This window comes from Chelmon rostratus, chromosome 21, assembly GCF_017976325.1.
Source record: "Chelmon rostratus isolate fCheRos1 chromosome 21, fCheRos1.pri, whole genome shotgun sequence".
Taxonomy (NCBI): Eukaryota; Metazoa; Chordata; class Actinopteri; order Chaetodontiformes; family Chaetodontidae; genus Chelmon; species Chelmon rostratus.
In genome coordinates, this window is record NC_055678.1 from 11,223,515 (window position 1) to 11,239,938 (window position 16,424).

Below are 16,424 nucleotides of genomic sequence, written 5' to 3' on the forward strand. Positions count from 1 at the left end.
TGGCCTGCGGACCACACTTTGGGCAGCCCTGATTTAAAAAGATGGTGAATGGCTTGCCTGGTAAGTTGTTTTCTTGAAATATAGATATACATTTACAGTGTATATACTGTATATCAGAGACCGTGTGGGCATGAGTGGCATAAGCAACGTACTGAAAGTTGTGAAGGTGAAAATTGAAAAGAAGTGGAAATGTTGCAAAGGCAACAGACATAAATAAAGGGTCAGCTTGGTAGATATGATCCAGATTTTATTAACCTCATTGTCCTCTCTGCAGTGAGAGAGAAACAGCAGAGGAATCATATAATTGGAATGAAATGTAGTAGAAAAAGGGGTGGGGTAATGGAGGCAAGACTTAACAGACTAATGCCCTTTTTTGTCAGCGGCAATGACTGACGTAACCCCCCCACAACCATCTTTGCAGGGTGAGCGGGGGTTAATAAACCAGGCCAATGATTGAACACACTGTTAACAGAGAAAGGAAAGGAGGCTCTTACCCTCATATTGCCAATCTGCAGTTTGAGACAGCCACATCCCGCCAGGAAGGAGAGAAGAAGTGGCAGCCAAGAGAGGGAGGAAAGAGAAGAAGAAGAAAAAACTCATGAAAGATGAGAATTAACCTCCAGAGGAAAGCAAGGCAAGAACACAACCAATAGAAAAGGGAGAGTGGGGAGTCAAACAGGAAAAGCCACAAGGAGGGATGAGAAGGGTATGAGCATGTAAAAAATGTGTAAGGTGTGTGTGTTAGCATGTACAGTATACAAGCGTTGACGTGCTTATCTCAATAAGCTTTTCCACCTCTGTCCATCCCCACCAGCCGCACCTCCTGTATTACTGTAAGGCAAAATAATTTTAACCCGAAACGGTCCCATCCCAACAGCATCGACACTCAAGGATCCTCCTTCATCCCTCTGTCCCCGCCAGAATACGGAAATACGAGAACACCCACAGTCACGAGACGGAGCGGCGGGATCGTACAGCTCTCGAGGACGGTCGAGGCTGGAAGACCGATATCTGCTCACCTAGAAAATAAACTTCCTGGAACGACGATCGCACTTCCTCTCTCTCTCGCTCTACCCCTCCACGATTAAGCATCACAGCTGCGTGACATCATAGATTATCTCAGGATCCATCGGTATTGTGTCTTGTTCCTTGCTACGGGAGACAGCGTCGAACGTTCCCAGATATAGATTGAACTGTCCCCGGGCTCCGAATTAGCTTATCTCAGAGCTGGAAATTATTGGTTTCCCAATTTGTCATGCTGAGAAGGAGGCAAACAATGTTTTCTTAGCTCATTTAAAATGAACCCTCAGACAAAATGTTAGCTTGATCACTTTACTTTGTTGAAAGCATATGAAGTGAATCAACTACCTTCATAGTCATATTAGCTGCTTATTAGCATGTCCACAGATTTGGCATTTATTAGCATTTATTAACAAGTGTTTTTTCAAGCTGTCATTCTGAGATTCTGTCAGGCAGCGAGTCAAGGAAAGAAGCTCAAACTGTACTCAGTGGTAAACTATGCACTGCAGCTCATCCCGGCTAACCTGTTAGCGACCTGACGACGCTACGTCTACATCGGTGATGCCAGTCAACCTTATCTTATGCTGAATACTTTTATAGACTTTTTATTTGCTTTCGGACAAATACATTTCAGATAAAACATGACTGACACAAGGATTACCACCAATGACAATGTTTATGGACCGCATACAAAGCACAGGACTTCGAAATGTGTCCCACACGCTATCTATTAAGAAATGTTGGCTAGTGCAGACTGTGGTCTTGGTTACATATTAAAGGAATAGTTCAGCATTTTGGGAAACACACTTATTTGCTTTATTTTTGAGAGTGTGATGAGAAGGACAATACACACACTAATGTAAAAAGAACATTTTCTCCCTGCTTCTAGTCTTTATGCTAAGCTAAGCTCTGTATTTGATTCACATTCAGTGAATTAAATACTGTACATTTCCTTGGTATGTTGAAAACATCCTGTGAGCATTATTTTCTCTAGAAATAATACTGTGTAACGCAAATTGTGCCAGCTGCTTCTTTCATAGGGCTCAACCTGTGGGACGTTCATGCTTATAGGCCGGCCTCTAGCTGCACCTCTCTGTGCAGGTGCCCGGACGAGCCAGCAGTCGTCAATGGACTGACCAGGATGTGAATTATCATTAGCCTTCCAGCCGCAGACATGGCCTCCTCCACCATCCCGGGGTCTGGGTGGTGGTGAGTGAGCATTTACGCTTTTGAAGCTTTTCTATGGGTGCATCTCAGGTTAGCACTCCAGAAAGATGCATGAGCCATGGAACAATAGTCACTAGTTACATCACACTCTACCAGCTGGTGTGTGTGTGTGTGTGTGTGTGTGCATGAATGTGTGTGTGAACAGCAGATGACAGATGTGTATCCCCTGCTTGACTGCCTTTTTATCCTTCAGTGTAAGCTGATGCCCCTCATCTATTACTAACCAGCCATTTGTTCTCTATGGGGCATCTCTGGCTCTGTCTCTCCCCTCGGCCTCCTCTCATCCGCCTCCCTCTCTCTACCTGCCAGTCTGCTTTTCCCCTCAAATCATAAAAATTAAATGGGATGAAACAGTAAACAGTCCCGGTTTTTATTTAAAGTGACTGATGAACATGATGAGATATCAAACTGGAATGAGCTAAATCTTTTTTTGCAATTTTTTTGCAAAACCTGCGACGGACAGGTAATGCTAATTTAAAGTCCAATTTCTCTCCGTTAGTGATAAATCTGAAGAAACTGTTGGCACACAAGCAAATGCTTCCATGCCTTTGCACAGAAGTTTAACCATGAAGAAATGAATTAAGTTGCGCCTGTTAGCAGGTCCTGTATTTAATCATGTGTTGGGGTAATTAAATTTCTCAGGACAGTGACGTTAACTGAAGGTTGACACTCTTACTGTGGAAAACCACAGAAGAGAGGAAATCCAGGATGAAGAGTCAATTGCATAGAAATGCAAATCGTCTGCTCTTCTTACACATAGGTCACAGGCATATTTCCTCACAAGAGTACACTTGTTAGTATGAGATGAGACCCAATGAAAAGCCTCCTATAGGACAGTTAGCGTTCTCTTGTATGCAGGTACTTGTCTCCTTTAAGTGTCTACCCATGCTCACCCTCAAAAGTTTCCTTGTGCATTTCTTCCCTCATCAATATGTACTTGTCTTCCTGTAAGCACTCACTTATCCTCCTGTAAGCATGCACTTGTGCTCTCCTCCTTCAAAGTTTCTGGAAAAAAATAATCACTGAAATGACTTTGTGCATGAGCAAGTGAATAAATCCATCTAATGCCAGGTTTCTGTCAAGGTGATGGAAAGCCCCATGGGGAGCGGTGTGAGGGGAATGAGGGTAGAGCGTTCAAGGTGTGGACCACATAAAAAAAAAAAGAAAATACTTTGAAATAGACCTCTCCATTCAGACAATATCACAGGCAATGGAAAAAGCTCTCTCTGTTTCAGATTTATCATCCACGCCGACACCTCTTTATTTAAACCTGTGAGTGTTTCAATCAATATCTTCTTTATTTACTATTCAAATGCTGTCCATCTAAATTTGGCATCCAGAATAAGCAGGTAGGGGCTGCCAAGGGTGGCGGAAAAAAAAAAGTCCCAGTGAAGAACAAAGTCGACTCAGGAAGAAAAGAGAAGAAGAGTGACTGTGACTGCAGCTGAAGATCACCAAAGAGTTCAAAACAACTACTGTTGTTCAGTACATACAGACACACAGCTTAGCAACTGTCTCCATGACACACACACACAAACACACACACACACACTGCTTAGGAACCGTTTCTTCACGCAACTTCACACAGTTGAACACACTGGAGGCCGTCTACCCGTCTGCCTTACGCACTCACACATGCTAGAGTTACCATAAAATATACATGCTGAGACTGTGACTCAATGGGGCACCTGCACGATGCTGATTGTGTGCGTGCGTGTGTTGAGTCAGGATCCATTTGATATGTAGAACAAGTCGCTCCTCGCGGAAAAGCTGCTGCATTGCCTGCAACTCAGGTTGTCACAACATAAAGGAAACAGCTTGACATTCCTTTAAAATCGCAAAGTGCTGCTTTGACACTTCTTGTATGGTTTAAACAAATGAGAAATATTATTTTAGTTAGTGGGCTTTAATGCAAGCCTTCCTACAGAGCCAGGCTAGCTGTTTCCCCCCTATTTCCAGTCTTTATGCTAAGCTAAGATAAGCTGATTGGATCCTGGCTTTAGCTTCATATTTAACTGACCAATATGATTGTGATGTTGTCAGTTTCTCTTCTCATCTGACACTCACCAAGAATGGGAATTGCAATTATTGTTGCTTGATGATGCTTTTCTACCATGCACTAGAAAACATTTAGCATGGGAGCAGTAAAGCAACATGCAGTATGTTTGGCAAAGCAATGCAACATAGTGGTGACAGCTAAGGAAGACCAGAAGCACGTAGGAAAGAATTTTCTCAGCAAAGAAAACCTGCATCCTAATCATAGCTGCGCCACACATAATCTACTGAGAAATTAGCAGTGTGTCTGCGGAGGTTAACTCCATGGCACAGAATCGGATGACATGGACTAGCAAGAGGCATTGGCAAGCAGAGGATGCTTTCTTCCCAGATGACAGTGAGGAATACCACAGACACTGGAGCCATCACACTGGCCCGCTTCCACTGAAATAATTGACTCGTTTCATCTGATGATGCTTCAGACTGGGCCTGTGAGTGATGCACTGTGGGCCCATTTAACAGGGCAGGAAAAAGGAGCAGGCGGTCCTCTAAAGATTATAACGTTCTGTATTCTTGCTTCTTACCCGTCGGGGAATGGACTGAATGATGTTGGCGGTGCAGTAAAACAAACAACCTTAAATCAATAGTTTGGGGAATTATTTGATTATATGCATTGTCTTGCTGACAGTTAGATGAGAGGATTGATACCACTCTCATGTATGTATGATAAATACAAAGCTACAGCCAGCAAACAGTTAGCGTAGCTTAGCATAAAGAGGGGAAACAGCAACAAAATCCTCCTAGTAGCACCTCTAAAGCTCACTAATTCACATGTTAGTTTCATATTAGACTAGAAAAGGTAATGTACACTGAAAATGAACAAATCATCCAACAAAAGCATGAAAAACTCTCAAAGTAGTTGCAAAAACCACGTAGAGTTGCACGAATTCAGTCCCAACCCTTTCTTTCTAATATGAGTTCAGAGTAGTTTCTGAAGCTTTTTAATCAAGATTTTGATTGTGCCATATTTGTGCTCATTTGAGCTGAAGTTGCACTTGACTGCATTCTGCTTGTTACCATCTGTTAGGATCTCGCTTGGCTACCTTGCCTGGAGTCTAGACTGTGAATGGGAAAACCCAGCGACGGCGAACTCCAAAATATGCTGGAAAAATACGTAAAGCATACAAAAAAGGCAAACGGACGTCATCTCAGGAGACGTCTGTGTCGCTCAGATTTCTGAAAAGCTTTAAAGGAGAGCGGAGATGGAAAAAGCTGTTCCCACTGGTGATTGATGGCTGCAGATTTGGGATGTGGCACAGTCAAAAAATGGCAGAGTAAACATTTTATGATGAAACTGTCCGGTCTGATCAATAAGGCTGAAGTGAAAGGGATAATATAAGCAGAGAGGAGTCTTCCATTCAATATGCAGTTGCACCAAGTGACGTCTGTAGAGACTTCATTTAAAAAAGAATCAAACAATGCAGTGAAATCTGCAGGGAAACATGCTTTGAGTGTCTCTTACACATGCACACAATAACATTAATAAAGGATTAATGGCATCACAGTGACCTAATATTGAGAACAATACATGTGTGGAGCATTCCCACAGCATGTGTGGGCGTGTAGCCATTAATAGTGTTCCACACGGTTTGTAAGTTAATTACAAATTGGGCCTTTTTGATATAATTTAATTAATATGCAAAGAGCCGCTTTGAGATAATTTACTTATTAAAAGCACGTTATTAAAACTGCGTAAATGAAATGTTAAAACAAGGAGGCACGGCAGAGATTTCTTTCACTCGCTCTCACCGGTGCGCTGGTGTCTGTTCCGCAACACGGCTCACAATACATTTCAGCTCATACGCCAAAAAGTTTGCAGCGGAATTGACTGGCTGGCTGACAAGGCATGACTTCTAAAAATACACTGCGCAATCTTTCAAACAAGAGGATTGAGAGATATGGTCATAAAAGGTTGAACTAGAGAAGCAGACAGACAGCAAAAAGGGTGTTTTTTTTCCTCTAAAAGTTCTCATGTGTCATGTCCTTTTTAAGCTTCCATCAGCAGGTACACCAATCTACGCCTCTCCCAGGGGTCCGATTCCTCTCCGTCTTCCCTCCTCCACCCGACCAGCCAGCCGTTCATCCATCACCCATTCATCTATCCGTCCATGCCCCCCCCTTTCCTCCTGATCCATTCATCCATGGAGGACGGAGGACAAAATTGGAGAGGAGACGATTCAAGGGGGACAGAGAAGAAAAAGAAGGGGAGGATTGGCAGAGGAGAGACTGAAAGAAGAGAGGAGCAAAAGGAGAGGATTGTAGTGGAGAGACAGTGTGACCTTGTGTTAGATTGATGTATCTCTGGAGAAAACGGATTGTAGACCCCGCGCGCACACACGCAAAAGGCACGCATGCACACACACCCAGGCTCAGTGCTGCAGGGATCACCACTTTGTCACTGTGCTGGCTTATCCATTATCCCGACTCTCTCCCTCTCTCTCTGTGTGTCTCTGTCTCAGTGTGTCAGGTCTGTTCCAGCCGGTGCAGGGCTGAACACAGCTGACAGTGGTAGTGGTGGTAATCAGACGGCAGTTGTTCTGAGGACACACGGTGGAAATACACAGGCACCCTCTAGTAACAGCGAGCGCCGTGCAGCAGCTGCAGGATCCGCTCTGCCGTCTGCAGGTGTGGCCTGGATCCTCAGAGGATTCACGGAAAAGATTTAAAAGGAGTTGTTGGAAGTTTTAGTTGAGGTGTTTATTTGCTTTCTCTTTGCGGATGACATGAGGAGATCAGTGTAAATCTCATGTTTCTCCTTTTCTGACTACTGGGCCTCGCTAACCCTGGCTGTTAGCTGGGGCAGCTAGCAGAGCAGCATGATTGCAGGAGGTGTGTGTTTTGTTTTCAGGTGGCAAAAACGTTGTTTACATTTCCAGAGAGCGTGGCGGAGGTCTAATTTTTTCATTTCACCCTTGTCCTCCTGATCAAAAAACATGGGTGAGGGCGATATGAACACAGCTCCGCATCTATGCTCGCTAAGTAGCATCCGCCTGTGAGCAATCCAATCAATCTGAGGGATCACATTTAAATCATTTTTCAAAATATAACACACCAAATATTCTGGATCACTTGGAAATACGTCACAATACAGATGCTAAAGTTAACTAACCACTAACTTTAGCATCATCATGCAACTTGTTGGTGACGCTGACGTGCCAAGAAACTAATAATGTTCCAACAAAGGCAGCGAAGAAGAAGAAGAAGAAGACCGCTAGCAGGCAGACATAAACAATGTTGGTTGTGAAAATGTCATAAAAACCTGCATTTCAAATGTTTCACGAGGAGGAAAATCAACGAGTCGCACAGTGTTTGGTGAGGAAGTGAATGTAAATATAACTGTTTGTTTACAAGAAAACTCCACAGGGTACCTTTAAGAGCGGTTGTATTGATGCAAGCTTAGCACAAAGACCGGAGGCAGGGGGAAACAGCCAGCGCTTTCCAAAGTGAAACAACATCGGCCGACTAAAGCTCACTAATGTCTCCTTTCTTTAAGCCACACATAGACATAAGCGCAAAAAACAATGTTTGTGCTTTTAGTGGGAATTAATTATGTCTTGATGAGCAACGGTGAGGCGCTGTAACTGTGTGCAGCTCCTGAAGTCTCCATGTTTTGTCCAGTCTGCATGTAGAAAAATAGCAAAACCTGTGCTCACCAGCTGAATGGCAACCTTTACTCCTACGTATGGGCTAAACAAGCAAGATACATTGTGTAAATAGAGTAAGGAATACGTCTTTATGAGTCTTTTAGCTAACCCCAACCCTCAACCTGAAGTCTTTAGGCCTAACATGCCCTGACTCCTGCTCTGTATTTAATGCACAGGCACTTGGAATGAACAGAAATAAACTCATTTGCCAATGAACTATTCTTTTAAAAGCATTTTTACAAATGCTTCATTCTTCTTACTCAGCGGCACTTTGAGCACACACTTGACAAGTACACTATTCAAATACAGACTGAGGTTCTTCAAAATAAAGTTTATATACAGTGTGTGTGTGTGTGTGCGTGCGTGTGTGTGTGTGTGTCAAGGACAAAGCCTCTGGTAAAATTTATTGACTTAATGCAATGAATAAGCTGCAGTCTTTTGAAAGGAAAATACAGCAATGGAGAGAACAAAGCTGGGCATTGAGAGTGAAGCAGAGAAGAGAGGCAGCACAGACAAAACAAAAAAAAAAACAGAATAAATGTGAGAGGAGAAAAACTTCCAAAAGCAAAGGGGTGGAGAAACAGCAGTCTGCCTCAGAAATGGGGGTATAACAGGGAGATGACAGGAGCTGATGAGAAGAAATGGCAGACGAGGGAAAAGAAAAAGGCAGCGAGAGGGACAAAGACTGAAAGAGAAGAAGGAAGGGCTGAAGTGAGTGCAGACGGCGGAGATGTTCACCTCAGATGAAGCAGCCAACAACACAGGAAAGCAGTAAAAAATATTAAAATCACAGTGCAGCTCCACCCACACTGACACAGTGAAGCATCAGCCTACGCAATCTAGCAGAGTCTAATATAAGAACGACAGTAATACCAACCTGTCACAGTCAGGTGATGAACTTTGTAGACTTCACAAAGGTATTACTGTATATCCTGTATGTTAATGAGTGGGACTGCATTCAATTGTACATCTCCTATCCTGTTTTTACAGAGGTTGAAACTGGTTGAAGTTAAAAAGGTTGTTGTTTTGGCTGGAAAGCTTGCCAGAAGAACAACCAGCGATAGCAACCCTAATCATGAAATCACTCAAAGTGCAAGGAATTGCACTGATATTAGCATGCAACGTTAAAAACTGTTTTTAACCAAACGACTCGCAGAAGAAGCGAAGCTGGCTTTGATTCAGAGGTCTGGAAGGAGACAAGTTTTTGGCAGGAAATACTGTATCGAATTATTGATGGACAGTCAATGCATACATACATGTATGAATTCACCAAACACTGCACCCACTAACAGGGAACGTGAGCTGGGATTAGACCGTCAGGTTAATTAGCTCAATTCTAATACGGGAGAGTAAGATCAAATCTTTTAGCTAAATTTATCACATCAATAAAGGTGCCATAGCAAGTTTTCCCTCATTAGCGGTGCTATGGAGCAAAGTTTCAATGGTTGGGTTTCTGTTTCATGTACATCTCGGTCTCTACTTGCACGCATGCAATAATGAATACACAGATAACACGATACACATTCCTCCAGAGGGTTTGAAGCCAGTCCGCAGATTGACAGCTGTTGGCAGCAATCCATCAAGAAAAGGAGCAACTTGCTATCAAAATGTAATAGCAGCAGATTTGACCGCGACACGACATGAAACAAACATAAAAGCCATATTTCCAACTTTTTTTTCACTTGGGGTTTGACTGGCGCTCTGTTAATTGCCTCACCTCTTCTTCTGCGAGGCTTGTGGACAGCAGTGGATGGAAACAAGCAGACATTTGCAATATTACATGCAAACTCGGCCAGGGTCTTTCATGACTGATGTTTCCTGCTCACAGTAGATGGCGGTGAGCGTGCCCCACACTTTACCTGTTTATTTATACCCTCCCTGTTAATGCAGAGTGCCCTACACAGCTGCGAGCGTGACTTCATTCAGAGTGACAGTCCGTAGTGAATGGATAGCGAGTAGGAATCGGTTTGGGGGAGAGTCACAGTCACGCTACCGTCTGACATTTACATAGACTCAGTACCTTGCAGAAAGCTGGCTGGCCTGAGAAAGCAATGGCGAGAGGAGTGACAGAGTTGGCTATCTGGTAATATCTGGTTGATATAGTGTTGTGCCCCTCTCTCTCTTTGGCAAGCGCTCTTATCATTTAACACAATGCAGCTGTGGCACATAATGACGGGCCTGTTATCGAAAACACACGAACCAGCACACAGTTTCATTGTCATGCAGGAGCGGACAATCGCGCAGGTGCAAGGGAACGCATTCACAAGCTTTTAGGCACACACATCACACTCGATGCATGACAACTCGAGCATAACTGTTTTCACGTCTTCTGTTGTGTCTCGCTCACATTCGAAGACAAGTCGCATTCAATTAAAACAGCCACAGGAGCGCCGCCCACACACCTCAGGCTTCAACTGAATTCATAATCAGAGTGAAGTCAAGTGCAGGAATTCAGCAGAGCAGAGGGTCTGCATTTCAGTCTGCTATTTCCAGCGCTAGCAACACTGAGTGAGTTCAAACCTGCTCCAGAAATGACCACTAACAGATTATGATATTAATCGCTTTGAAGCAGTGACAGGGTTTTTTTTCCGGGTGTGTGGACTCTCATCCTGGGATCGAGGCTCATTAAAAAGGTACTCTTGTCACTTGGGAAACCAAAAGTGAGTAAATATAGTGTCTTACCTTGGGACCCGGGCTAATTAAAACATACAAGTACTCTTGTCACGCGGGGGTCCAAACAGCTAAAATCAACCGCTCATCCTGGGACTGGAGCTCATTAAAAACACAACAGCTCTCATGTCATGAGGGGACCCAAACTGAGCAACATATTGTCTGTCAAGCCGAAAATCCAGGCTCATTAAAACCTACTATTCTTGTTATGTGGGGGAGCCGCCAGAATAATGCAGCCGTTATTCTGGTTTTGTTTAGAAAACACAGGTGTAATTGAATTCAGGTGGTGCGATGAGGAGAAAAGAGGAGAGGCAGGTGAGTATGAAGGGATGTATGCCCGACTGAAAACCTACATGTACACACTTATGCTTGCAGATGCTCCTCTACTACCTCTGCACAGACGCGTACACACTCGCAACATTCACCTCTGGCTGCAGCCCCTGTCAGCCAAATGCCAACCAGATAAATCTCAAGGACTAAGAGTTAAATGGAATATTAATATTCTGACAAATCGAGCAGAAAGTCAAGAGTACCGTGCTCAGCTCTCCCATCAGTGATGACTTCATTTCTGTCTTACCTTGCTTCAGTTTGCTCTCAGGTCAGGGGAATATCAATGTGAATGTTTTTTTTGAACATTAAAGTATCTTTCCAGACTTCAACCCTCCAGTTTTCCTGGTGTTGAGTCTCGTTGCCGCGCCGTCATACATGGACGCTTTGGGTTGTGTGAGACTCAACAATCATGGCTGGAAAACTCTGCCGACCCTATGCATTGTTACCATTGGCAACTTCCAACAGCTTATAGATTATGCAGACTGAGAGTATATATTTCCAGCCACATGAGCAATGAGGACTTTTTCTTGTTACATTCTGACTGTATTATGACATGCTCGGCTACCCCACATGACAGGTGTCAAAATAATCAGAATCAGGTATTAATTCTTATTATGTCGGCATTAATTTGACTGTGAGTCAGCTGTTTAATTGTGCTTTTATAGCTGTACTGGATGAATGTGCTGGTATTTCTATGCTGCTTGTAGATTTGTCTGCATAATTGTTTATGCGATAGACACTATGTGATGGCGCTGCATGTCAATGAATGTTTTTAGCGTCTGTGTGTACCTGACCAGGGACTCCAGATGGAACTTAGCTAATAGCTAAACGCTGCATAAATCATCTCTTCTCATTTTGAGAAGTTTTTTTGTGCATGGTCCCTGATTAATAAAGAGTAATAAAATAATTATTTACTAGTGTTACCCAAGCAGAGAATATTAATGGCATACGGGTGGACAAAAATAAATCTGAAATGGAATAAGAGCAGGAAAAGATTGTAGTAAATGATTAGAATAAGAGGCGAAACTTGAACTACTTGACAAACTGTGTTGTGGCTGTCTAAACAAAGTGCTATTCATCTTCAATCGTCAGCAGATAAATCAAAAAGGATCAATAACGGATCAGGAAAATTATGTGATCCAGCTGACTGATATGTGCTCACTATCTAACCTAAGCCTGAAGTCAGTCAAATCCTGAATTATAAAACAGAGAAATAAGACGAAGAGAAAAGACAAGACACAGACAGACAGAGTGGCTGGAAAAGAGACAGAGGAGGGACCACAAGTAGAGACTGCCCTTACCGTCCGTGTCTTGGCCGAGACAGGCTGATAGCAGCAGCAGAAAAAGGACTCCTGTTCCCATTATACGCGGCCATTTGACCCGGCCCCATGACAACGGCCCCGTTAAGTGCGTCCTAACCATCTTCACCACCATGCTTCACCAAGCATCCGGCTGCAGAGAGAGGAGGAGACAGGAGCACATAAACACAGGTCACTCGCAATCACTCAACTCATTTTCAGCTGTGCACCACGCAACATTAAAAGCAGTCATTTTCAGGTGCTTCCTTTTCGGGCCGCGCCACCCGTGCTCTGGCGACGTGGAGGCGCACATTAACATACTTACAAGCTGAAAGGAACAGCGGCAGTCATACAGAGTTTGCTGTAGCAGGAGTGAATGCACTCCCCCGACCAGTCCCTACAGTAGTACGCTTTGAGCGAAAATATGCTTCCCATATTGAAAGTGCACCCCATTACATCCCTAAGGTGAGATGCCCACACAGTCTAAATCTCTGGCGGCATTTAATATTCAGTTTTGTGGCTGCGCTTCACGGCTGCTATGTGGCCAATCTAGAATCTCTAATGAATCATCTCTGTGCCCGTGCATCAAAGTAAATGATCGTTTCACTGGGGACTGCCACCACAATGGAAAACACAGAAACCTGTGGATGATGATAGAGAAGGAAATATTTTTGTGCAGCGTTAAAATGCCAGCGGTGGGGAACAATATCTCGGATCTCGCGGCGGAAAAGATTTGGCGGAGCTGATAATACGCTAAGATGCTACACAGAAGAGAGAGCGGGAGAAATACATTAGGCTGCTGTGTGTGTGTGTGTGTGTGTGTGTGTGTGTGTGTGTGTGTGTGTGTGTGTGCAGGGTATAACTTAGGTTGAGACTAATTACTTAATTTATAGGGAGAACATGCACAGCTGAAGGGAAAATACAAGGTTTCTTTGAAGTTCTCAGTCAAAGACACATTTGAGTGCTGGGTCTGTATGTGTACGTGCCCATAAATCAGTCTTTTGATTGCTTTGTGGCGATGCAGCTCAGACTCATCTCGCATCAATACTGCCCACTTACTCGCACAAACATTTCAAGTGAGTTTGGATGACCTACAAGAGTAAACATCTTTTGGCTCCTCGGCACAGACACTCAAAGGATAATGTTTGTCTAGGTGGGTGTTTATATGTGCGATCGGCGGAGGGGAGAGCGCAGTCACACTCCTCCCGCCCGCATTTAAACCGACTTCTGGTTACAAATGCGCTGCTTTCAACCTCGAGTTTACCAGCCGGCTCAGTAGTCCGCTCTGTGCACTGCGTTCACGACAAAGTTAGTGAAAAATATTCTGATCCAGCAGTGTTATTACGAGCAATCTGACTAATCACAACACAGCAATGGTCCAATCACACGTTAGCATGCCCGGCTAACGAGCTCACTACCTACAGTTTTAACCTAGAGTTATTTCTGAAGGCTTGGGGTCATGTCATGAGCTAATGACATTATTTTGAGGCCTTACAGGATACTTTCAATACCTCTTCTGGACTGGAACATCCACCCTGTGGTAGCCAGGATGCTGCTATATCAGAGTTTCATGTGACGTAGCGGCTCTGGCTTTTATTTAATTGGTTAAGCTCCAGCTGAACTTGCATTAGGAATAACAGGTGTGTTGCCACTGACCCGCCCCTTCAGGAGACCAGCAGCAGGTCCTGAGTCTGTTCCCTCCAGTGGAAGAGATGAACGCCACCACGGATTATTCCGATTCCTTCACCCGACTTTTCATAACCCACGTATGTGTAAATTAACTTTGTTCGAAACTCTCTCGGGGTCCGGTCGAACAGTCATTCTCTGTTCACTTTTCCTCAACCACAATGAAAAAAAAGGTGCGAAGGGGAATTCAAAAGGAAAAGACAACCGCGGTGTTAAGGTAATCAGACTGCACTTATACTACATAATTATGCAACGGCGGATGCTGCCATGCCGACACTACAATGCCCCACAGATGGACCACTGAAAATGCTTCTTGAATACTTCTTGTGCGTTCTTACAGTGTTGTTTCATGCAGGCTGTATAAACATGCACTGCCTGATGATAAATATTACTTTCTTGCTGGAACTGAAATGAAAAAAGGAATATGGGTATGGATGTGGGAAGCAGGGGTACTGCAGCACCCCCTAAAACCAGATATTATACAAACCATCAATGGATAAAAAAAAGTGTGATGCAGACTCGCAGCAGAGAGAGAGACAGAGATGGAGGGAGGGAGCGTGAGAATATGGACAGAAATGTCGACGTGATATAAAAACTTGATCATGAAGCCTAATGTTACTGCGTGTTCTGTGGTTCATCAGTGAAGGGTCTCTGTTAACAGCGACAAACAGGCAGACTGATGTGCGTTCAGGCTTCTCTCGTCTCCTCTATGAAACATCTGTATCCTCACTGTGCTGCTTTATTAGAAACTACGATGAGCTGCTCCTGGGTCACATCGGGCCCGTCTCTCCCTCCTCGCCCTGCATTGGTTCAGTGCTGTTGATGGTGTAGCTGCTGTGGCTGCAGTGTATGAACTAATAGTTAAATGTATGCATGTGTCAGGCCTACAAATCTACTGCTGCACGCGTGGATTTAAAAACACCACCTGGATAAAAACGTCTCTTTTTCTTGAGAGACAGACTTCTGTGTTACGGTTAATATGCTGATTATGATCTGATTATGAGCCCACGCATATAATAGCTCAAGAAGCACTTCTCGTTACACACCTTGAAATGTTGACCTGATTGTGCTTTGAAGCTGTTATGGCTCATACAGTCGGCGCTGATTGTTTCTTTTCGAGAACGGTCGAGTGGTGTAAGAGGAGAAAAGAAGGGAAGCAATGAAGCACCTTTCCTTTGCATTGAGACACTTCAAACAGCTCTCATCACGGCTGCAGCTTAGATATTGGCGGGTCATTTCACTCAGTTCCGAACCTTTCTAAGCAAAACAAGACGGTTCGATGCGACCTCTGTCTCAGCAACACGCTCTCACAAGATCTGGCAACACAGATGTCTCACGTTAAATTTGTCACTCATCTTCACACACTCGTAGAAGTCATCAACATCGACTGGAAACAGATTTTTTAACCATCTGACGGAGGTTTAGCATTAGCATTAGCTCACGTTAGCTTCTAACAGCTGCTAAAGCAACAGTTGGACCATTTTTCCTACTTCTGCGTTAAACTGAACACGCACTGCTTCAACAATTGCTGTGAGCTACATGTGTCACATCTGCCATCGCTATCACAAACTGCACAGCTTAACAGGTGTAGCAACATTAATTAAGGGTGGCGGGGCTCAGGAAAAGGTCAATTACAAGCATGCAGATTGGAATTTGTTCTTATGTCTTTAAAGCTGAAGCACATCCTGTTCAAATAACTCATAAAGGTTCTTCCATTCAAAGTGTGATTCATTTGATACACCTAAATATATGTATGCAAACACCTTAACCTCTTAGCATTGTTTTGTTCTAGTCTCCATGTTAATACTGAGAATTTCCTTTATTCTAGAAAGAAGTGATCCTGAATGGGGCTTTGACTGAGGCCAAGTGGCTCCTCTTCACTGAGAACAACATTAACTGCTTCCCGTCACGCAAAATCTGCCGCCTGTTTAATTAGAACTGATTTGTGGAGTTCCCATGGCAGAGATTACTGTGACAGAGTCAGATTACTACTGGCCTACCCCCTGAATGGAGATGGAGTCGGCTGACAACGAAAATGTAATTGTGATATTCTGCCAAACCCCAGAGGTGAAATCCGACAGTCACGGGGGCTCTGGGCCAGCTTCATTCCGGGGACGCACTTTAGACTCACAATGCCACGGTGCTGCTCTTAACCGCCCTTAATTGAGTTTAACATATTAAAGTCCGGTGCTTGAGTCTATCCATAATGGCGTGCAGGTGTCGTGGACTGTGAGGAAGATGTAGAGTGTGAGCGAAAGCCCTGCAGAGGAAACTGATAACACCTCTGACACTGCAGAGGAAAAAAGGCAGACTTTTTTTTCTTTTCTTTATGAATCGCCAGAGATGCTCCATGTTTATGAATTTTAAACTTCTCTCTAGCTCTGTTGATGGGTTTTATAAATAATTCTAGTCGTTTTTTTAATAAGAGAAAGAGTCCCCAGGCAATTTATCTCTGCATTGGCCCCCAGGAGTCGTACTGTGATATTGGCGAGAA

General features: G+C 43.8%; 1 protein-coding gene across 1 annotated transcript in view; it reads right to left on the minus strand.

Annotated features, from left to right (window-relative positions):
- The window catches only part of LOC121624435 (protocadherin-15-like), a 181,265-nt gene that overhangs the window by 140,996 nt on the left and 23,845 nt on the right, over positions 1 to 16,424 (minus strand). Inside the window, exons 2-3 of the mRNA XM_041962063.1 lie at positions 12,248 to 12,398; positions 495 to 509 (exon numbers count right to left, since the gene is read on the minus strand). Coding sequence (XP_041817997.1) covers positions 495 to 509; positions 12,248 to 12,380 — 148 coding nt within the window. The 5' untranslated portion in view covers positions 12,381 to 12,398. The remainder of the gene's footprint in view (positions 1 to 494; positions 510 to 12,247; positions 12,399 to 16,424) is intronic.